The 24905-nt window shown below is 40.1% G+C and overlaps 1 protein-coding gene across 3 annotated transcripts in view; it reads left to right on the top strand.

Moving 5' to 3' along the window:
- The window catches only part of nrg3b (neuregulin 3b), a 167815-nt gene that overhangs the window by 115987 nt on the left and 26923 nt on the right, over nucleotides 1-24905 (top strand). For all 3 annotated transcript variants that reach the window (XM_061706754.1, XM_061706753.1, XM_061706755.1), the window contains exon 3: nucleotides 18728-18801. In XM_061706754.1, the coding sequence (XP_061562738.1) occupies nucleotides 18728-18801 (74 nt within the window). The remainder of the gene's footprint in view (nucleotides 1-18727; nucleotides 18802-24905) is intronic.

The raw sequence follows: 24905 nt of genomic DNA, 5'->3' as shown, positions 1-24905 counted from the left end.
CAGACGTGAAAAAGTTTGCAGTTGAAACTTTTGGTTTTTCCTACGGTATTTGCTTGCATTACTCTAAGCTAGCATAACCCATGACTAATCGCCTCACTGCTAAAACGAAACGTAATCTACTTTCACAACCGTGATCCCTCGGTTTCTAAACCGAGCCAGAGGGATAACGGGTTTTCCAATCTCATCATTATCAGCTCTACAAACGTAACATCACTAATTTGCAACATATCGGATACTAAATACTTTCCAGTCTTTTGAGACTGCTGAGTTGAATCGAGACTGCTATTTCTTTAATATCGAACTATAGGTTTAAAAATCGGTACTGAACTCACTTTACAACAAGCAGCGGTTTGGCAGATAGTGAACAACTCTTCAAAAGAAAGGCTTAAAGCTGTTTACTGCCACTCCAACAACCACCTAACTTAGCCTTAAAGTCCGCGAGATTAATGCTACCACAATGCAAAACGCTATAGACATGCTAACTCATAGCATCGGTATCACGGTCTTATAACCCTTTAAGCACTGGATATTTGAGCTCTAAATGGTGGCGCAACACATGTAGACATAAAATATAACAATACTCTGAGGTATATTTTCTTTATCCTCTTCAGAGAACGACAAATACTACTGACATACTGAGGAGCTTAGTCCATCTCTGTGCACTATTTCCCCATGTGTGTATTATACCGGCCCCAGGTGGCCAAAGTGCTCAGATTAGAAGACGGTTGCTGTTGGTAAATTTCTTTACATTCTGTATAATGATGTCCTTGCTGTACATTTTTATAGACCACAATATGATAGAGTGCTATTTTTCTTTTTTTAAAACACAAGGAAATAATTGGTGATGGTGCTGCTCATTCTGATCTCTGTAACGAAAACTGGACTAAGACACTAATCACTCATTTGTCAAAGATTTCCAAAGAAAATAGATGTTTATATTGTCTGGCGTTTGAGTGCAGAATTTAAGGATTATGTGTTACAGCACTTTTTTTCCCTGGGTCAATTAACATACGTTGTAATAACACTTGAAAAATCTGCAATATAGCGCGACCACGAAGCGTGACCCGTGACATAGCGGGGGATTTTTTTTGTAATGTTACCATGGCAACCTCAGTTTGTGTCCTTGTTTATTTGTTTGACAACATTCCGGTTGTAGTTGTGTTGGCTGGCAAAGATGTATTTGGGCCTTTAAACCCAACCATAGCGGGAGGTTTTAACCTAAACAGGTAGAGACAATAAAACATTATTTTATAGCGTCTTTAACTCCTGTTCCTGCCCATAAAAGTAGATACTAAAAGGTTTTAATGAATTATGCATACACCTTGCTTTGAGACAAAACGAGGAGGAGTTCAGTCATTTAGAGGTTTCGATGCACAATGAATGATGTGGCACAATTTAAGGTGGCCCCGGCAATCAATCACGTCAACTACTGTTGCGTTGTCACTTCGTCCTTGAAAACGAGGAATTTGTCTCACAAACATCACCGGCGATCAATTCATCATTTGACCTGGGCGTGTCCTTGGAGCTTGTGAATCTGCAGTTGTGTGCTACATATTGTGCACAGTTCAGCCTGTGAAAATGATTTTATTGTTACAATAACATGTAGTTTTCCTTATGTGGCGTATAATGTATGAATAATATAGCATTACGGTCTATTTCTCTGACACATAACCTTGCCCCCCCCCTCACACACACACATTTTAATTAAATCTTCTATGAGCATTAGGCAACTCATTAGCAGATTATCAGACTCTGCCCTTAGCAGTGCATGAGCATATTAAGGCCACCTATTCTCCCGAGCAGACGCCGCATAATAGAATCAAAGAGTTATTGAGATCTGAAAACTCACTCTGTGTGCGTGCGTATGTGTGTGTAATTAACACCCCCTATACGTATTGGCTCAAGTGATGCTCTTTGGGTGGGACTTATCGCCACCTTTAATTAAATGAGGCTGGGAAAATGTAGCGCTTCCAGTTTAACTACTGTGCTTTTACGTACCCAAATTTGTTTTCGCTACAGTTGACGTCACAGTGAAGAATAAAATCTCGTTGTGCCTGTGTATTTTGCTCATGTTATTCCGAGATAAGGAACCGTCGCTGTGCATGATGTCATTAGGGGCGTGTTTAGTCATTTGCCGGCCCGAGACAAACCCAGTCATTGAGCGCTTCACGTCTATGCACTAAAAAGATCATCAATTCAAAAAAAAAAAAAAAAAAAAGGAAATTGATGAGAAGCATGACTTGTGTCACTCTGCACTTCATCTCTACTGAATCCTCCCCAGCTGACACTGACAGCAGTGCTACTGCAACTGGCAAGAGCGTCCGGCTCTTTCTGTTGTCGGTTATGCACTTTCGATGTGATGGTGAAAAAGGTTGAAACCTTTGGTATTGTTAATAAAAAACTATTTATTTTCTTCTTACCTTCTCCTGTCTACTGCTCCACACGGATAACTTATTTATTTTCCCCAAAACCTGCCAACAAGTTTGTAACTTTTTGTTTTTCTTCTTGACTCGAGTCTGCACATGCACAATAAGAAGATGGACGAGTTCATTGCATGAGAAGGGGGCAGGGAGCACTTGACGCAATCATGATATATTAAGCATTTTGATATGTTTTTAGGCACATGAATTTAGACTAAAACAATAAAAATTGTTGTTATAATTATTAAGATGGCAGCATAGGATGATTAAAACGTAAGTCGTCTCTCCGGTGAAACACTTCTGTGTGCAGAATACGTTTCGCGTGAGTTTTTCCTCCTCCTGCATCCCCCAAACTTGCAGAATAGTGAGGGGAATTTTTTTTAATTTTATTCAATTTAGTCATGTAGCAGTTCTTGCAGCTACGACTCACAAAACGCTTCATATGGTCAAAATACATAAAAATACAGTTTAAAATACAGAATAGCAAACATTATTATTATTATGGGAAAAAAATGGTTTCGAAATCCGAACAAACTGAAGGTCAGTTATCCTGCCAAGACGGACGGCAAAATCGAAAAGTAGTTTTCTACCTTCGGATGACCTTTGCGCATTTGATGCTGACTGGATATCCATTTTTAAAATGAGGTCAATCTTCGGCACAGAAGAAAAATATACCATTGAAGCTCATTATGACCAATCTTTCTCAAACCTTCGCCTGGAACAATGGATGAGAGTGTGCGTGTTGCATAATGTCAGACGGATGAGAAAACAAAATTGTTTTTTCCCCCTCATTGTGTTGGGAGCATGCAACTACAGCGATGTGCGCAGACAAGTGTTTACTTACCTTTTGCACATTCCTGTCACGCTTTTTTAGCCTCTGCGTGGGCAATATTTGCACCGCAGGAGATGGTTTTCTTGATTGTTTGGTACAATCGCTCACAATGGTCCATGAGCTTTAATGTCAGCGCACAGTTGGGGGGGGGGGGGGGGGCGGACTGTGTTTGTTTGTACATGACACCAGCAAGGCCCTACGTTTAAGCTTTCAAATATCTTACTGAAAGGCACAGTTGCTCTTTTCCCACCATCTGACAATGATGGCGGTCACGGCAGGAAAACCGTGTTGTTTACTTTTTTACGATAAGATGCAGGGAGTGATGAAGAAGAAACCAAAGAGGAGAATCTGGCCCAGTTGTTACTTTTGATAAGAAAAATCAACATCTGTTCATTTGCATGCCTGTTTATCTGCGACTGTCATGCAGAGATATGGACATGCCGTTCACCGTTTAGATTTCTGTCTCCGCTGGTATAGACATGCCAGGAATACTTAGTTTCAACCTCCACTGTGTTTTAGTTTTCAGCTTTTTTTATCAGTTCAGAAATCAAACCTGCCTTTCCTTGTTTAGACGCCCTGTAAATGACATCATTGAGTATTTTCTTCTCGGCGTGTCTGTCGTGGATCTCTAGTATGTCGTCCAATCAAAACAATGTACGCTGAACAAGGTTTGAGATGATAAAGACACATTTGATAAAGGAAAACAGCAAAAGTAACAACAGTACAAGGCTTGAGAGGACACCAACAGAGAGAATAGTGCCAAAATAGAAAAAAAACATGATTTAGTTTGATCTATATGTGGACCGGGAAGGCAGTGATAGGAACAGACACCTTGAAGCGAGAAAAAGGACGGGAGCAGTAACGAGGCAGTGCTACACTGCAAAAATTCAAATCTTACCAAGGTGAAATATCTCAAATCAAGGCAAAATATGCTTGTTTGCTGTCTGCCAAGATATTTCTTCTAACCAGGCAGAAGAGATTTTACTTGCTTCAAGCATTCTTTTCACTTAAAAGACCCTGTAAACTGAATTCTGAGATTTATTTCTAAATACCTTATTACACTTGCATGTGATAGATAGACTACAGTTAATTGCGGAAAACAATGTAGTACTCAGTTATGGAGATACAGGATTAAACTGATTTTCTTACTTTTTTGGGGGGGGTGGCTAAAACAGTGCCCAGTGACGCACTTGGGCCCTGGCATGGATTGCCCCCACCCCGCTATACTTGAGCGCCTTCGTTCAGCCCAAAGGCGATATGCACTTAGCTAGCGAGCTATGCCTACACCCCGAGAATGCATCTTCGCATCGAATAGTACGAGTGCGCACTCCTCGCCTTGATAAGTCCGACTTGACAGCCAGTTTTCGGGTTAGCGTGGTCACTTTACAGCGCCTCGTCATCGCGGCATGTAAAGGCCCATGACGACACAGTGGGATATATTCATATGTTCATATTCGGATATATTTTTGCGGTCCAAACATGTGTATGCATGTATGCTCGTTTTTGCGGGGAATGTACCTGATGAACAGTTCAGATCCAAAACTTGTTTTATCAGCGTCAAGGTTGAAGAACTGGGTATTGACAAAGCTCGAGGCTCCGTGTGTTTTGGTCTGCGTCTGGGAACGTGTGATGGCGTCTCCCTCATTCTGGGTGCGATATCAACATATCGCAACATCCGTGTGGTGGGAGTACATTTGCAGTGCCAATCACGCCTGCGAAGATTATGAGTGTGAATGCTTCCTCAACATTGTGTTCTCATTTGGGTCACGGGTGACTCCCATTCACACCTTGTGACAAAAACAGTATTCAGTTCACCTAAAATGTATGTTTTTGGAATGTGGGCGGAAGGCAGTTTCGTCAATCCTTCAACTTTTTTCACCCAAAAAATAGCAAATGTGCCAAAATAAAATGGTTCTAAAGTATGAAACTCTAATCCAAGGTAACAATGGTTTTGATAAATAATAATCATAATAATAATAATAAATACAACAGGTTACCCAAAAAAAGCCAAAAAGCAATTGGCCGTTAAATTACGCAAAGGTTCTTTTAACTTTGTAATTAGAGGGCCATTTTTTCTTCCATGACACACATCAGTAACTGGATTAGTAGAGATAAAACTCCAAACCCCAACATGATATCGCAGCAAAACTAGTCTTCTGATGAGAAATCACACATTATTCTTCGTCGCTGAAAAACAATCCTTGTCTTTTTTTTGTTCTTTCCCCATTCCTCATCTTCATAAAGACTGATTGTTTACTAACTGCAATTAAATGGATTTTGCGGACGCGTTGTTATTTCAGCGGCAGCGCAAGTGATTAGGATCCATGCACACACACACACACACACACACACACACACACACACACACACTTTCAGCTGCAGGCAAAGCTAATCAGCCAAGCGTTAAGAAAAGTAATTAGCATCTACAGCAGCAGCACCTCGTACACGAGATGAGGTGAGGATGTGCGCATTGCATGGCGTTACAAGTATCCTGCTTTCATTTATGAAGCCCTTTAACCTAAGTCTGATAGTTTGTGCTGCTTTAATGAAACTGATGCGGTGTATATGTCTGTATTTGCCCTCGTTAGGCTCACTATTACAAGCGAAGCATAGTATTGTCACCGAGGGGGGCGCCTTGAGAATACGGAATAAAGAAGTGGTTTACTGTGTAAAACATGACATACAGTGCATGCACCCAATTAAACAGATTCTTGGCTTTTAAAGCGAAACAAACAAACAAACAAAATGTTGAATGTAAGCTTTCAAAAAGCTTCAAGGTAATAATTGATCCAATGGGATTGTTTGTTTCAAGACAATGCTAGTCCAGACTCGGATTGTTTCGTCTTGGCGGAGGTCTACCCTCTACGAGAGTCGTCGTGGTTGCCTCCAAGATTCAATATGGCGCCGCATGGTAAAGAAGTCTCTGCATATCTGTGAGATACTGTATAGTCAAAATAACGTTCGTATGTGCGCTAGACTCGGTGCCCTTGAAGTTCATTTCTATTATCGCTCATCGCGTCTGTATTTTTTTGTATGTAAGCTAAACATGCGCGTTATCTTTCATCGTGCAACGTGTTCAGCAGTTCACTGTGTTATCGGTACATTTCAGCCGCTCACGACCAGCAAGTTGTTTCTCCCTTTCGCGATTAGCTGAGCACGGGCAAATCTAATTAGCCGCCATCATGGGAGATGACGCTTGACTGACACCGTCGTGCTTGACTTTGACGCTTCCCTGCTTTCTCATTTTGATTTTCCCCCGTCCTCCTTTTTTTCATCATTTCCAAGTTCATCCTGGTTGACGGGATTTGAAACCTAGCTACGCTAGGCTTTTAAACACAAGAGTGCTATCAATTGGGTAAAATGGAGGTCTGGTTTTTTTTTTTGCGTGTGAATGTACTGTACTTGGAAAGTGATCCAAATGGAATCTTTTTAAGTATCTTTTTGATGCTCGCGATCAAATCAAACAAGTTCCTTTATCGAGCTTTAACATACAGAAAAAATATCAGTACACATTTGACACGGACCAATTAAAGTAATTAAAGGGTAATTAAAGTAATTGCGGTCATTTTTTTTTTTTTTCAGCATTCGGCCTCCATTTGCTTGGACAGTCCATACGTCATTGGCCTATCTGATTGGCAATAACAGCAAAATGAAGGGAATTAAATCAGAGCCGAATCAATACCAATACAAAGCTGTCCAAAATAAAAAAATGCTTCACTCCATAGGGAATCTGACAAATAGGTAAATCATAAAATATGGGGAGTATTTACAAAGCGTAGAGTAAATATAGATCACTTTCCACTCAGACAATCCATATGGCTGACATCTGCTGTGAGACGGTGTTGTTGTTGTTTTTTCTTCCTCTTCCTTTTTTCTTCTTCTTCCTCCGATGATAGCTGGGATGGGCTCCAGCACGCCCGCGACCCTAGTGAGGAGAAGCGGCTCAGAAGATGGATGGATGGATGGATGGATTGACATGAACTCACATGAGTGAATAGATTTCAATTGAAATGCCCATATGGGGATTAACTGCAACTTTTGATATGTGTGGAAACTGCAATTGTAAGCTTTTATGTGCTCAAAAGGTTGTCACGGAAATCCATTGGGAAATTCTCTCTCTCTCTCTCTCTCTGTGTGTGTGTGTGTGTGTGTGTGTGTGTGTGTGTGTGTGTGTGTATTAGTACTAGTATATTTATTAGTAGTAGTATATTTTGCAAAAAAAAAAAAAAAAAAAAATCACAATTTGGACTTATTTTATAATCATTTTGATCTGGTTTATTTGGGGGAAAATGTTTATTTGTTTTTGTACAAAATCCTACTATATTAATACTCAAGAGCCGCTACTATGACAGAATGGTTACAACTCGATTGGCATGCAGTATACGCTTTATGGATATTTCAGATTAAACTGTGTTCTGAAAATATAAATACGTCATCACGAGTAGGAAATTGAAAAAAAAGTCAAGTGCCACTTTATTTTTAAGTTTTCGTATTACCCAATAGCGCTTAAAACATTAAAATATTCTGTGATGAAAGGGCCATATTTTGTGATCATTTCAAAGCCTTTAGGAGATCATGTTATGATATTTTCTTCTCAAAACATTCAATAATTAGAAAATTCGCATACGCATTTTCCCCACAAAATACTACGAAATTTTAATAAACAGCAGATGACAAAATTGCCCCAGTATACCGTACTTGATCCGACATGAACAATGCTGACCAAGATTAGACTACAGTACCAGTAGTGTCAGGCCGTACTGCAACCCCGCTTGTTTTATGCATTGCGCTTGCCATAACTGTCCCATCATATGACGCCATTTAGGATACGTCCATATAAAGGCCGACATATGCCGTCCAGCGTGTACCGCGTGGCGGCCGAAAGAAACGGCGCCATCTATTCGAGGCCGCTTGGCTATGACAGTAAGATGGATCGCAGTGCGAGCACAGAGGCGCAGGAAGCGTAAGTGGTACCAGTGCACTCTTCGGAAGCCATCGCACTCATGCAGCACACTGTGTAGCGCTCACATACACACACACACACACACACACACACAGACACACACAAACTCAGTAATTTACTAGAGGGCATTACGCTGACTTACATCCATTACCTAGAGACTTAACTTTAACTACTTGTAGCCTCAAGTTCACCCTAAAAAGGTATCCACCTTAAAAGTCTATTAATTACATCATGTGGTCCTCTTTTGGTCCCCGAAGGAGACGAGTCCCCACGGTGAGACTGCAGGTTTATGTGCCTGCAACCAATAAACACACACACACAAACACGGGTGCGCCTCATTAAAAGGTGCCTCCGTGTGTGAGAAGCTATAGGCGACCATCATCCATCTTTTACAGCTGATACTGTTGCTGAGCCACCGTGTTTCAGCTGCAAAACAGTCCATCAGCAAACAAAGTCCACTTTTGAGGGCCCGTATTTATGTATTGATGGGAGTAGATTAGAGCTGTCACTATCAAATCTTTTCTTTAATCGATTGTCCTATTGATTAGTCAAATAATAATCAGATTTTTGGCTACTAACATGCATTTTATTCTGATTTATGAGGAATGGACTTCCATCCTTAAACTGCATATGTTGGTACTGAGTGTATGGTATAAATTTGGTGCACAGAATTTGAGACGGCAAAAGGTTGAACGGTTAGCAATCGCGATTAGCATTAGCACGCTAGCCATGACCATTTTAGGGAAGAAAAAAAAAACAACTACCATTCAGCTTACTCATAAATCATGTTATATGTTATATGTACATGACACATTTAACAGTGTGTTGAAAATTACTTAAAGATGCTCCTTTGTCGTTTTTAGCAAAGTTTATCAGTGGCCAACACTGTGTCCGTCTGCAATAAATGTCCTAGTGAAACATTGGTTCCGGCGGCGCAAACATTGTTCCGGATGGAACTTTTATATATATATATATATATATATTTTATTATAATTCTTATTTTATTATTATTATTTATTTTGTATTGGTCCCGGCGAAGCTTCGAGGCAGAAATTTTGCGGCGATCTATTTTTCAAGTCGACATAGCCGAGTTATTTGATTTATTAATTTATTTATTTTTATTATCCGCAGCTACTGCAACTGCCTAAGTGTCCCTTATTCGGCTAACTGAAAAAAAAAACATGGTCAAACAATCCATCCATAGTGATGGAATGTGGTTGTAAAAGCAGACATCAATAGATAGATGGGGCATAAAAAGGCATCAGTGCCCTCTCCATTTTACAATAATAATAATATAATAATAATATTTTTTCAAAAAGTTACGCTGCTGCGCTGAGCAGCAGGAGGGCCTGTGGACAAAAATTGAACCCAACTTCACCTCTTTGATGCAGCTCAGTCGAATCGCTTGGAATAATGTGACATTGCGGCTCCCTGCATTATGTATCACTGCGAATGAGAAAAAGAGTTATTGTAGATCTGATGTGAAGTGAAATGGGTGGAACTAATGTCATCGATGCTCGTGGAGAAAAGCACAAACGTGGTCCCGAACGCTCGATAGTGGTGTTTAGTCGCAGTAAAACATGGCATGTGTGCAGTTCATTCAAAGTGCGAGTGCATGTGTGCATGTATGTGTATGTCGTTTTGCATCCTCGTGAAGTTTCAGTTACATCATTTCTCAGTTATTTATAATAACATTAACGGCGTTTTAGCGTCAAAAGCTTCCTTTCGACTGTTTTGTTGTCTTTGCTCGTGTAACAAAGACATCACAAAGTTCCTAATTGGCATCATCAGCAAATGGAAATACATTTCATGAAATGGAAATGGAACTTTGTGCTGGAATGCTGTATTTACAGGGTTATAGTTATAAAACACAGTACTGCATATGGTACAGTATACAACGGGTTTTTATGTAAGTTACGAGCAAAAAAATGTTAACCTACATATTTCACATTCATATTTCCATATTTATTTTATTTACATATATACTGTGTATTATTTGTATGTATATGTCTTTTTTTTTACATTTACTCTAAAGTATCTTTTTATATTTTTAAAAAAGTCATACTGTAAATACAAATCTGTGAATTAATCTATTTCAAAACTTGCAATATTTGATTTAATTTTACCTCACAATATCAAGACAGATATGTGCAGGTTGTGACGAAAGCCTGTTCAAATCATCATGTCCGCACCCCAGGTTGTACCGATGAGCATAATTTAATATCCATTAAATTTTGAAAAAATCTAAAAAGAGGAGAAATGCACAGTAAATGAAATTTTAATAGACGAACAGCTAGCGGTGTGGCGCTGTGCTCTGCCAGCAAAAAGGTTAGTGCGACACTTTGGCTCCTGAGAAGATGGATAATAACAGCATTAAAATGTACTCCATGTCAAGTGTTAGTCAAGTGGAGGGAAAAGACTGTGATTATCGCGTTCGTGATATCAGGTGCCCTTTCTCTTTAAGACAAGGCAACAAGAAAACAATCCATTTGCTCTATTATTTAATACTAGGTTCATTTACCAATTGATGGAATTGTTAAGAGAAAGGTCATTTCCTTCCAGTTGTGTTTTCACAGCAGTCAGACACACAGTTTACTTTATTAAATACCTACCGGGGTTTTAGTTACAGATAAAGGATTATAGTCTGTGAATATTATCTACTGTATCTGCAATGAAAAGCATGTATCTCCAAATTATTACGAAACACAATAGTGTTAAATTGTGTAGCGGACATGCTCCCCGCAAACTGAGGTGACACAGTGACTCCCCACGGCGTGATAAACTGCATTCGTCCAAGCGGCCCTGCTGTGAGACTGCCCCCAAGGAGACTCCTCGTGGACCCTAAACTAATTAACATCTACCCTCGAAGTCTGATCTCCCAAGCATCAAAGGATGTTTCCACCGGACCACCTGTCTGGGAATAGGAACAATTGCTGGGACAAGGCGACGCCCGCAGGAGTCGAGAGGAACTGCAAAGTCGAACCGGGGGGGACTCTCATTTGATGTTTAACCAAGGATAAATGTCTGTTTTGATATTTCACAAACTCTGCAGAAATGTGCCAAATCTATGCCTTGATGTCTGTGTCAGTGTGTCAACTTTACAAGTGCAAGTGCGAGGTTTTGACAATTGTTTGTCTTGATTTTTGACTCCAAGCAGCATGAAATGTGATTTGAACCATAATCAGTTGATCTGCCAAAACTCAAGTATAAACAGTCAGTCTGATATGCTTGACCTCTGAGTAAAGCGAGTACCAAGTTGAGGTTATTTTATTTTAATATATGGTTTTAAACCCATTTTATCAAATTTGTAGACAAAATTCAAGCTGATGGGTGTGGTCTTCTCCATCCCTCTTCGACACGCCCCTGGGGTACTTAACCCTGGCGCTCCTGTGTTTTTCCTCCTCTCGTGTTTTTCCTCCTCTCTTGTGTTTTTGGCCGGCTTCTTTGCTTCCCAGCCACGGGGCGGCCGCGGGCCATCCCTCCCCTTTCTTTTGTTCTGACCAACAACAGAACAAAAGAAAGGGGAGCCAACCAATGACCAACCATTTTTCGTCTTCGGCCTCTTTTGTTTTGCTTTATTTTTCTACGTTTTCCTTCTTCAACCGAATCTGCCTCTGTGCTTCCTGAGACGCGTTCCGAGAGAGACCACTCCCAGAGGCCAGCTGAGTATGGTCGTGAGTCGACACAGCAAACTTTTGCCAGACTGTACAATATTAGTGCCTAATAACTTCAGGGAAATTAATAGCTTCAGACAAAATCTCAACTTTGTCCTCTCTCTTTCTCTCTCTCGTCCGGAATGGACGCATTAAACGCTCGTGTTTTCCACTTTAGCCCAACACACGTTCTATTTCCCTTTTCTTACACCTTTTTCCTTATTTTCTACCATTATTAGTGTTATTTTCGTTCTTTAGTTAGTGTGTTTCCCTTTAGATCCCTTGTGGATGTCATTAAATATACTATAAAATGACCCACTTTGGCGTCCGACAGGAGTTGCCCTTCCCCAACAACAGCATATAAGAACTTGTGCATCTTCCTTCGCATCAGCGGTTATCCAGTCGCGTGAAGCTAGCTAGCGAGCTTTGACTACACTCCAAAAATGCATCTTACTTTCGTATAGTGCGCTGGCGTGGCTGCTTTAAAGCGCGTCGTTGTTGGCTGTGAGTGTGCACGTCACAGAAAGAAGGCAGAAGTGCAAGGTTATAAACAAACAAACAAAAACAACCATGTGGATAAGGGCTTCACGCTGGTGTGGCCGCTTTAGAGTGCCCCGTTGTTGCCACGATGATCCGGTGGGATATATTTTCGCAGCTAAAACAGGTAGTTATGTTTAATCATATAAAAGATGCTAGATGAAGTAGCATCCATTTTTACAGCTCGTAGAAGTGGTATTTGATTGACAGTTGACTGTTGAAGGGGGGCGCGTAGTTTCAGCAGAATTAGCAGACACGCCCACAGCATTTTAGAGGACCAAGATTTTTATTTTATTTTTTTTTTAATGATTTTGTAGCCTCTTTTTATATACTTGGCACATTATTAATTATTCAAATTTGGCAGGGGTGTTAACCTTACTCTTCCCCTGTGATATGTCAAATTTTATTAAGGAATTACAAACATTCTTCACCACTACAAAGTGCAATCATTTGCTGATTGTACTCGTGTCTTGGATTTGTGTTGTCATTATTATTATTTTTTTTCTTTTTGTTTTCATGCAGTCATGAAAACCTCAACAGTAAAGCCGGAATAATGTTACTAAAAGGGGTTAGTAGCGCACTACTGATATAGCGTGCTGTAGAGGCGCCACAAGTGCACTTAAATATTTAACCTTACAAGGTTTGGTGGAAGAAGAAGAAAAAAAACACAAATTTTACTCTTCAACAGCGCAGTTTAAAGACGTATTCTCTTCAAACCAGTATAGATTTGTCTTCTTCATGGTGCTGTGCAGTCATCATTCAGAGAGGAGGGGAAAAAAAGAAATCCCAGAAGTTAAAGAGTAATACAAGCACCCCCCACCCACGCCCATGCTTTTCCTCGGTGTGCACCCCCCCCACCCTTATCTCTACTGCTTTGAAAGCGCACCTGTTCCAGCAGCTTGGGAGCACCATAGTGATGTAGTGCTTGCTGCCTCATAATTCGCCTCCAGTTTCCACTTTCATTGTGAGCCCCGCCGATGCGCAAACAAGCCGGGACTTCTTCATCCCGCCAGGGTTTAATGAGTTTTTGGAGCGTCGCACTGTAAGGCCAAGAGACCCCCGGCACGCCATCCATTGTGTTTCGAGATGCCAAGTTACTATTTGATGGTTATTTAGGCTTTGACATTTGATTGTCCATTTGTTCAAGGGTCTCTTTGTACAGATGGCTGATGCAAATGTCACAATCCGCACAGCCACATGGATGTATTGCAGCAGTTATAACAGAAGTCCGGACTAATTAATTCAAAAATTGAAGGGGGTTATTGTCCCATGTCAGTCCTCGTAATTTTTACTGATATCTGATGATTGAATAAAGTTAGCGGAGGTCAACAATTACATGTACATTCCTTCCTTATTAGTATGTTTTTTTTTTTTTTTTTTACTTTTTAGGGTAATGGGGTGAGAGAAAATTTTACGTTTAATGCTGCATGACTATATTAAGAACAAACTCACATATGACAGTTTGCAATCGTGTGGAAAGATGGTGACGTCCACAGCCCTGATATGCCGATGAATACATATTTTAAGTTAAAACAAAGAATAAATCTCTCAAATATTTAGGGATTATTTTTCCGTCAAGGCAAGAATCTTGTGGATTTTCTGTAATATTGATATTGTCAGTACTCAACAATCAACGCTTTATTCATTACAGGCATTCCAAGGATCATCATTCCATGCCAAAACAAAAGAACCCAACAGATTTGATTGAACATGATGTTAGCCGACAGTTAAATAATTTGTGTGCTTTTCAATCGTTGTTATTCTTCATCTTACTGTATGAGTCGTGTCCTCAGCAAATGTTTTTCGCACTCTAGCAGTCAATATTTTAACACATCCTTATTATGTTAGCATCAAACCTGGGTATAAACAGCTCACACATAGTCACTGCTATGCGGCCAGTTGGTTTTAATGTGGAACTGTGACGTTAAAAATAAATAAATAAAAAACGTTTTTGCTTCATTCCCAATTTAGATGACGACAGAGTAATTTGGGAAGATTGCAGCCAAGTCGCGAGGCCATCAATAACAATGAGAAAAGTGTCAGCCGCTGATTAGTGCGTAGGTGTGTGTGCATGCATGATGTTTTTGTTCATATTTCTCGGTAGAAAGAAATGAAATTAGAGCTCGGATGCTCGTTTTTTCTTTAGCAGATGGTAAGAACTTAATGTTGGAACTGTCGAGGACAATAAATACAAATAAAAAATGTGCAGCTGGTGGAAAAAAAATAGAATGTTACAAAACCAAGCATTTATTGCACTAACCCTAGCCATGTTTTTCTCACCATGCATATGCAGATTTGAATGTTTACTCGGCATGATGATGTACAGTAGGTCAAGTTACAGAAATTAAGTGTAACATCCACTCAACCGCAGCAGTTGGTGGTCTTTATGAAATGTGGCATTGAGTCAAAAGAGTTGGTGCAACGTGATGACTTTTTCTACCAGGCCTGTCGGGAACGGCTGCTGCCACAAAGCGATTATTTTTTTTACAGCAAAACTGGAGGAGAAAGAAAATGACAGAAAAAAAAATCATGTGTAACAAGTGAACTCATTAAGGGAAAGTGATAGTTGGCGCCAAGGTGTTAATTATCACATGGTTGATTGGATCAACTTCATGTGAGCATATTTATCTCATTTAAAACTTGATCGTAGTTGGGTTAGTTACTCGCAGGAGTGGCATACTGGGGCTAGAACGACTAAAGATGTTTTTTTCGTCAACTATAATCTGATGAAAGTCGAGCCGAAGTCGATTAATCGATGATGTCATTGATATATATATTATTTTAATATATTTTCAGACAAGCGTCTAAACATAAAATTTATACTGTATATACAGCGGTAGGTGGCAGCAATGTGCCACCAGGTGCGAGTTTACAAAAAACACAATGACGACCATTTGCATTTTCATCTTTAATTAGTGTAATAAAAATAATAAGAATAATTCACAAATATTTACCAGAGAAGTGTCACTGATCATAATGTTGAGAAGTTAAAGTAAAGAAAAGTGGAAGGATGAAAATGGATGAATAGCCAACTGTAAAAGTTCCAGTAAAGGTTTTCTACAATCAGGCATTTCTAGTTTCACCAGAATATTTCAAAGCTATTTATGCAATGCCATATGTTCCTACTGCTTGTATACCATAACACATTGTATCAATGTGTCACATTGGCTAATCGATTCAACGTGAGGCCATGCTAAATGTCGTGGAACTTCCAAATGCTTCTTAAAACGAGACACTGACTCTCACCCGCACTCGCTGTGCACACCATTAAAGAAGCGAAATGCTGCCATCGATTATTATTAACATACTGTGTGTACAGTAGAGTCTTCAAGGACAAATGGCAACAATTACATATTTTATGACGCCTCCCCCATTAAGGAGCAAAGATAAAAAGGTGATTAATTCTTAAATATCACTTGGTCGTTTATTGAGCCCGTCTGGAAAACAATATTAAAATGGACCTATTTAAAGGCATAGAATAATAAAAGGTAGTTGCGGTGTTGCAAAAGTCCGTTGATCACTCTCACGTCTTGCTTCCCATTTGATTCTTGTCCTACCCACTGCACTCGAACCGACCTCCATTTTTTTTCCCCCCTCCATGCTAATTAATGCTGATTAGCGATGAGCTAACGCTCTCTGTCGTCGTCCTCCAGACCGGGGAGGTGTGGTTTGCACGCCGTCCTGAACATGTGTTAAAAGCAGCTGGGTCGTCACGAGCTGCTGCGCGCCCGTGGCTTAGCGTGTCGTCAAGCTGTTCACACAAAAATCTGGCGTCACGTTGACAGTTTCACCCCATTTTTTTTTTCTTTTTTGTTTTGTTTGTTTTTGCAAAGTACGTAAACACAAGCTCTTGTTCTCCAATTTCTCTAATCGCAGATACACCACCCAAAACACACTCGAAGCGCATCATTATCTCACATTGTTTGCCATCCATTGACTTCATGTTGGCACAAACACATTTACAGAGCATTGTTTGCGTCTCGCCGAAGGCCGGGCTCGGACAATGATAGGCGGGAGATGGAGCTCTGAAACACAACCGCAGAGGCCTTGCACGTCACCAGACAGGCATTCCTCCGCCTTTGTGCTTGTGAGCCAGAATACTAACAAGGCACCTCAGCTGACATGCAGTAGTAGAAAATGAGGTGATAGACTACTAGTAGCAGCACACAGAGATAATTTAGCCTTCATATGAGACTGCTTGGATGTCTCCTTTGTGCTTTCCAGCTAAACAAGCTGATCGATTTCTGGTACATTGGTGACTTAAGATACGAGCGACACGGCTTCTGAGTTTTTGACGTAATACTGCCTTAGGAAAGTCCGATTGGCTTTAATGCAAAAAGGGCGAAGACGGGCTAACCAATAGCATTTGCGCCTTTCCGCTGCCATGATTGGCATTTACAATACCATGATTCGGATGTGAAACATCTGAGTCGGGATTCGTTTTTTCACAGAGTCAATTCGATTCGTTTGTAGCTCTAGTTATAACCCTTCAAACAATGGATAAATAAAGACAAATGGTGGAGCAACACATGAAGGTAAATGTTGTTTATCTTCTGTGAAGAACGACTAAGATCTTACTGCAGCTTACTGAGGAACTGTGACCGTCTCCATGTAGTTCAATGAGTGAAAGAGAACAAATCTTTTCTTGAAATTTTTGTTTTATTATTTTGATGTCGGCATCCTGTTTTTTTTTTGTTTTTTTTTTTGGGGGGGGGGGGGTTGTATCATGTGTGGTGTAATCATGACTTCTTCTCTTTAAATGTCCATCTGTACATCCGGACAGTTAAATGAACATATCAAACGCACCCCAAAGCTTGACAGACGATTACCGTCAAATTCTGTCTGAATCGTTTAAAAAATTGTTCACGTTTCAGTAGCTTTCGGTTCAAAGCAGAAATCATTCTAATAGCAACAGTAACAATGGATTGCGTGACTGTGTGTAATCTGAAGTGGATCACGCACACACACATTCACAACACACTAAGTTGTCAGCTGTGTCTGCTTTCCCCTGGAGCTCTGCAGAGATTTACAACCTCTTTCGGCATGATTTTTCTTCCAGCTGGGCTGTGTGTGTGTGTGTGTGTGTGTGTGTGTGTGTGTGTGTGTGTGTGTGTGTGTGTGTGAGTGAGTGAGTGAGTGAGTGAGTGAGTGAGTGAGTGAGTGAGTGAGTGAGTGAGTGAAAGAGAGAAAATCTGCTATCATGACATGCCAGAGAGCCACGAGACAACGTGAGCAGCTAGCTGGTGGAGATGATACGGGTTCCGATGATCAATACACTTGAGGTGGCCCGTATCGGTGACAAGGCAGCGCTATCAGAACCTGCACTAAGGTGGCTTCTCGACACCGGATTTGTGACACGCAGGCATGCTGCCGCCCATGCGCAGCTGCTTTTTTGTCACGTGTTAAAAAATAACATATAGTAGTGATCCCCTGATTATCGCGGGTGATACGTTCCATACCCAAAATCTGCGATATACTGTAGAGAGAACATAATGATACATAATTGCACCGATTCCACGCACTTCAAACACACACTTGTTAAAACCCCAAACTCATTCAAATGGGCTTTTTCAAGTTGCTCTTAGCGTCTGTTCTCACTCTCTCGCAGTTCCCATCAGCCCATCAGTTCTCCCCAAAAAGTCAAGCGCACGCGTTCTTGTTTATTTGTCATTTGTCGATGAAATTTACTGTAAAAGTGACACACGAAACAAAACAGAATTAAACATATATTTAAACACCAACACGTACGACCAAACATAACATTTGCGTCTAACGAATGTACGCTATCTTAATGCTAGCATATAATGCGAAATGTCATAGACGTACTAACGGAAGTTAGCATACGTAATACAGTAATCCTTCGGGAGAACGTGCTACTACATTGAAGGTGTAAATTCGGACTTGCCTGTATAATGTAAAAGAAAATATAAACCAGCATATTTGCATTATCCCAAACTACTGAAGAACAATGGATTTCCATTTAAAAAAAATATTTTATTTTATTGAATATCTTACAATATCTTACTGGCGCCCTTTTCATTAGTGAACTGAGATAGTTTCCAGTTAAGTGGTTAAAAAAAAAGAGAGTGTTGTTAAAACGAAATAACAAACATTTTTACTGAAAAATGTTCTGCCTGTGTTGGCAGGTTGCATTAAGATTAATCATGCCAAGAGTCTTGATGTTTTTATTTGTTTTGTTTTTTTTCCACAGAGAAGACAAATATCTCGACATTGCCAGAACTCAGTCTTGCTGCTATAGTTTTATCACTGTCAGTCGACTAGTTTGTTTAGTCAATGCTCGGTTTGTTTGTTTGTCCCGCAGGTGTAAGGAAGGCTACCACGGTCTACGCTGCGACCAGTTCGTACCCAAGACGGACGCCATCTTGTCTGACCCAAGTACGTCCGCTTTTCCATTTGTCATGTTGTTTGTGTCTTAATCTGTAAATCTAAAAGGACAAAGATGAAATGCTATGAATTCTCAAAATTCCATGAAAACCATGCAGTAAATGATGCTGTTTGGTGTTGCTATACTGAATGCTGTTTGAATGTCAAAACTGCTCAATTAATTATTCAGTTTCAAATTGAGTTTGAAAGGTTTTTTTTATTTTTTATTTTTATTTTTTTAAAGTTGGATCAGCCCTCCAGTATTTGCGTAATCCTAACAGATGGGCATACAGATGGATGCCCGAGTTATTAAAACCCATCAACCAAAACAGAAACTGATCCACCCACGGCCCCCAAAAAAGCTGCAGAAAGCGAAACCATAACCTTAATCATCAGCCAGTTTCACACTGCCTGTCTGGCAACTGTAAAGCCAACATTTATGTGCGTGTCTTTCAGACAGCCTTCGCGTTACGTACGTTTTCACACAATCGTTGCGGTTTTACGCATTCAGATAATTAGACACGTGGCGACGACAGCGACTATTGCTTTCAGTGCAAAAGTGAGTTTTGGGTGTTAAAAGTAGCGCGCGGGCCCTTACCCACAGTTGGCATGGTACCTTGAGATACAAGTTGAATTCATTCCGTGACCACGCTCTGATCTGAAATCATCTTTTTTTTTCATTGAAATCAATGGAAATGCCATTATTCCATTACAACCTCCCAATATATATATATATATATATATATATATATATATATATATATATATATATATATATTGTAACATTTAATAAGAAAAACAACTATCTCTTATATTGTACTTACCAAAACATACATTAATTACATAATTGAATGGAATCTCGAGAATTCAACAGTTTTTGCCACAGTTTTTGCTTCAGTTCAATGGCCATTGTGATGCTCCTTCTGCTGTGTGCGCGGTGGCCACCCGGGGGCAGTACAATACAGACAGAGACACACACAAAGAAGAGTTTCACAGCTGACTAGGTAAACTGTAGTAATATTACTCATTTTTCACAAAGGATAAAGAATATATGCCTGTGAGTTTGGTTATATTGTCTTTCTACGTGTGCTGCGTCAACTTTTATGTTCAAATATCTCTCCGTCTCTTAAACACTGCAACACTGATGCTATTCGGTAGCCCCTCTAAGGTGTTTTGCATTGTTTGTTAGCATTAAGCTAAGCGGACTTACCTAAGGCAAAGCTGTGTGGTTGTTTTAAATACAAAACATGTAATTCTCTTTGTTTATTGTTTAGTTTGACAGAAAACTAAAAAAAAAAAAAAAACAGAATTGTTCACTGTTTGTTTGAGTTGAGTTCACTGCCATCATACAGCGCTCGTATCTCAAGTTTTTGCTGTCAAGGCAAAGCAAAAAATTGCCCAAACGACAGCTCAAAGTAATTCCGGTCACTCGTATCTCAAGGCATCCGTGTCGGTAGCCAATTAAATTCAAACCCCCATCGCTACCTAACACACGGAACAGCAAACGGGGCAAAAGCCAGTTTAGCTCAAGCGTCAGTCAAAATAAACAAGCACAGTTCTACAGAGGCACTCCTTCGATGTACTTCAACCACTGCTTCACACTTTTGACCCGTCCGACTCCAAACACTTAAATTGCTGCAAGCTGGTTTGAACAACCGCGACGACCGTATTTAGCCGCTCCAGCTGACCTTTTTACTCGCACATCAATTGGCCGGCGTCACTTCCCAGGTTGGGTTTTTTTTTTTTCCCCGACGCTTCACCTCTGGTCAAAATGCGCATCATGAGAGCTATCGCGGATACAAATAAAAGCCCGCGGGTAAAAACCTCCTACGTCTTTTTTTATTATTATTTTGTGTTTTTTAAAGGACGAGCCTTAACCTTGCTCTCCGTGCCCCTTTGCACTCATCCTTCAGGTTTCTGCTTTTCATTCAACACTCACGCTATCGTCGGTATGCTTGAAAAATGAAATAAAAGCTGGAGTCAGAGGTACAAGGCCTCTCCCACCAGACGGCAGCTTTATGAATTTGCAGTCTTATGTGACAGTGCCCCAAGAGCTTAATTCCTCATGTGTTTGATACCAGCAGACCCTGCGAGAGCCAGTTAATGGGGTCACAAGTCAGTGTCACAAAGCACTGTATGCTTTATTTCTCCCTCATGGTGCCAACTTTTCACTATGGGAGCTGTTATTTTTTTTCTTCTTTTTTTTTGTATTGACGCCACACATCAATTTGCTCGGGCCCCAGCATGGCACTTATTTACAAAAAAAACACCATATTTTTATTAATATATCCTAATGTTAATTAATTGACACCTATTACATACTTTTTAATGTATTTTGTATGCATGTACAGCAATTATGTGTAATCTGATCTCTTGTATGATACAACTTTTGCATGCCAAAAATCCTTTTACAGGATAAGCGTTCTTTCTTTTTTTTTTATTACAACTTTAAAATGATATAAAATTGTAGTGCTATGTTTCTGCCCATAGATTGAAGTTTACTGTCAGACTAAAAGTTAAAACAACAAAAATTACACACTGTGTATTTAAGACAACCACATAACTGCCTTAAAGTCCACTAGTTGAATGCTAAATGCCATAGACGGGTTAACGAATAGCACCTATGTGGCGCTGCTGTAATGCTTTAAACGGATAGTTGAACACAAATAGTGCAAGAACACATGTAGACAAAAAATTATAATCTAACCATAGTAACAGTCACAGGCATACATTCGTTATCCTCTGTGGAAATTGTTATTATTACGTGTGTGAAAACTCTTTTTTTGTTTGTGTCTGCATGATGTATTATACTGCCCCACAGTGGCCAAGTCATACACAGCACAAGGAGCCACAATGAATTCATCAAGATTCATCATGAAGCACAGACTATACAATTAGTTAGTCAATTTATCCATCCATCCATTTTCTGAGCCGCTTCTCCTCACGAGGGTCGCGGGCGTGCTGGAGCCTATCCCAGCTGTCTTCGGGCAGGAGGCGGGGTACACCCTGAACTGGTTGCCAGCCAATCGCAGGGCACATAGGAACAAACAACCATTCGCATTCACAGTCATGCCTACGGGCAATTTAGAGTCTCCAATTAACGTGCATGTTTTTGGGATGTGGGAGGAAACCGGAGTGCCCGGAGAAAACCCACGCAGGCACGGGGAGAACATGCAAACTCCACACAGGCGGGGCCGGGGATTGAACCCGGGTCCTCAGAACTGTGAGGCTGACGCTCTAAGCAGTCTGCCACCGTGCCGCCAGTCAATTTATTTATGTTGTTATTCTGTTTTTATAAAATACAATATTATAGAGTGATATTTTCCTTTATTAAAAACACATTGCAAAGGTTTTTATTGTTTTTTTTTGGGGGGGGGGGGGGGGGGCTGGAGCGGATTAAAGTCATTTACATTTGTTTCAGTGCGGAAAGATGATAAAACCTGCCCCTTGGTGGAAATCATAGCAACTGTTAACAAACCAATCAGACACAAATTCAGTCTTGGAGGTGCTTCAGTTTGCAATCCTGTTTCTATTATTCAGAAGCTCAGAAATACTGAAGGAGCTTAAAATTAAGAAATGCACACATTCACCAGTTCAACAAAGTAACATAACGTCCCAATCTTTTACCACCGGGACAGATGAAGTGTGGCCAGGAAGATTTGAGAAGCAGCCTATTTTCTGTCTGTTGATACAGAGTCATCTAAATTTACCCAGATTACCCATGGTTCTGAGGATTATCCTGCTTTCAAAAGCCAAATCGTGTCTAAACACACACACACACACACGCAGTACATGCACCCACTAATAGCAGCTACAAGTGGGACAAGCACCCGTGGAATTCATTGCGTTGGTCTAAGCCAGCGTGTTTGTAGTCACACGCAGGTCCGCACCAATTTGACTCCGCCGTCGTCGTCGTGCAGCCGGCAGACCCGAATCGCCCACCTGAGGTCAGGCGGCAAGAAAAAGTTCCCTCCGACGAATCAATTCCCCCCCCCGTGCGCCTTCCAATCACACTTCATCCATCAGCGCTCCTCCTTTTGTCTCACTATTGACTCGCCACAAGTGAGCATCCTCGGCGACCAACAAAGACGAGCCGGAGACGTTAAAAAGAAAACGGAGTGACCTCCCGCCGGCCCGCGCTGCTGGGGAGTAAGCTCGGGAAAAGAAGCGGGGAGAAGGTGAGAGGGTCTCTCATATTGGTGCACAGCGGTTACATTATTTCGATTCGCGGGAGTCCATGATGTATGTGATTTAGTGTAAATAGCTGCTAAAGGCCCAACATGAGTCGCATACTGTGCCTGCTTACACTGAAAGACACAACACACCGAAGGTATTGATTCGGGACAGTTGCACCTTGGAGTACGAATGGTCCATTTATCCAGATTTTATTATTTGGAAATAATTTTCATTTATTTTTTAGGGATAATTTGACTGCAGTACATGGTAGAAACTAGCAGCCATAGCAGTAGTTAGCAAGTAGTTCCAGTCTAACTCGTTAGTGGTCAAAACGGGCTGCAGAAGACATCTAAACAACGGAACGTTCCAAGTAAATGTACCATAGCACTTCCGACAACATGGAACACAAATCGTCAGTGTCTAGTGAAGAGCAATTACCTTTTTATCCCTCGCCAAAAAAAAAAAATTTTAGTCATTTTTATGAATAAACAAGAAAACCTTATCTCCAAATTTGTTAGCTTTTGTTTTTTTTTTTAATTCCATAAAACTAAGAAATCTTTTCAAAGCACAGTCCCTCAATGCTAACACACAAAAATATGAAATCATCGCAGTTCCACCAACATGTAATCATCAGTGTCTAACGAAGAGCACGTATCTTTTTATCCCCTCCAAAATGTTTTTATTTCTTATTCGTTTGCTGGAATAAACAAGCAAACATTGTCTCCAAATGTTTAAATTATTTTTTTCAATTCCAAAAAAACAAAAAGAAATTGTAAATCTTTGGTATAGAAAGATTTTTGATTTTAAATTTTTTTAAATCCCAAAAACAAAGAAATTGTATATTTTTGAAAAACATGATTTTATTTATTTATTTATTTATTTTTTGGGGGGGGGGGTTAAAATAAATATCTACCCGATATAGCAGTTTTGCCAACATGTAAAGCAAATTGTCAGTCTCTAGCAAATATACTTGTACCTGTAAAAAAAAAAAAATAATTTTTATTTCTTTTTTTGTTTATCTGGGAAAAAACAAGGACACTTTAGCTCCAAATATTTTGATTTTTTTTTTGTATTAAGAAAAACAAGAAATTGCAGTATGTATTTTTGAAGTATTGTAAATTATCTCAAAATGTTGTGATTTTTTAAATTAATTAATTTATTTTTTAAATGTGACAACCCAAGATTTTATTTTTCTCAAAATAACCCTCCGAAATTGTCTGTTCTCTATTTCATTATATTCATTAAGCAAAGAGAAGATGCAGTGGATAGATGCTTTTCAGGGCAGTGACACAATGCTAAAGCTAAAGAAGTAAAGGCTTAAGTGTTGTTTTCTTTTGTGTTTTACTGAACAGAACTTGAACGTTTCGGTGTAAATATTGCATAGTTTTTATTCCAAAACAAAAACGGGCGATAAAAGAATGGAGTGTTTTCCGAAGCTCGAGCTGTTTTATTTTGTTGCATTTTGTTTTTCTTAACGAACCAACGCGTCAATCAGGGAAATGCGTTAAAATTCCCATCCAGTAGTCTGCAGATGGTGAAACGGGAGTGGAGCCAAGCCTTGGTCGGACAGATGTGAAGTTAAATATAAATATATTCCGCTGTAGCTACGCAGCATATTGCACGCAGTTGGATTTGCACACATTGGTTCTATTCCTTTTAGGATTACGGATTGGATTCATCCAGTCATTGTCTCCTTGCCGCAGCTACTTTTCAGTCTCATAATCAGGCCGAAAGCACCTGACACAGGTATTCTACCGCCTCCCGCGTAAATTACGTGCGAGGGATTGGGCCCCATATTATGATTGGTGAATGCCTCGAAACAAAGCAAAGAGGGAAGGGGATGTTCAAGGGATTCGCAGGCGATTTAGAGTGCAAGAAAAGTCGACTGTTGCCATGAGCGATAGCGGAGAAAGGTGTGAATGGACAATAGAGACGCAAAC

Source organism: Phycodurus eques, chromosome 19 (assembly GCF_024500275.1).
Source record: "Phycodurus eques isolate BA_2022a chromosome 19, UOR_Pequ_1.1, whole genome shotgun sequence".
Lineage (NCBI taxonomy): Eukaryota > Metazoa > Chordata > Actinopteri > Syngnathiformes > Syngnathidae > Phycodurus > Phycodurus eques.
This window is presented reverse-complemented; position numbering and strand designations above follow the sequence as displayed.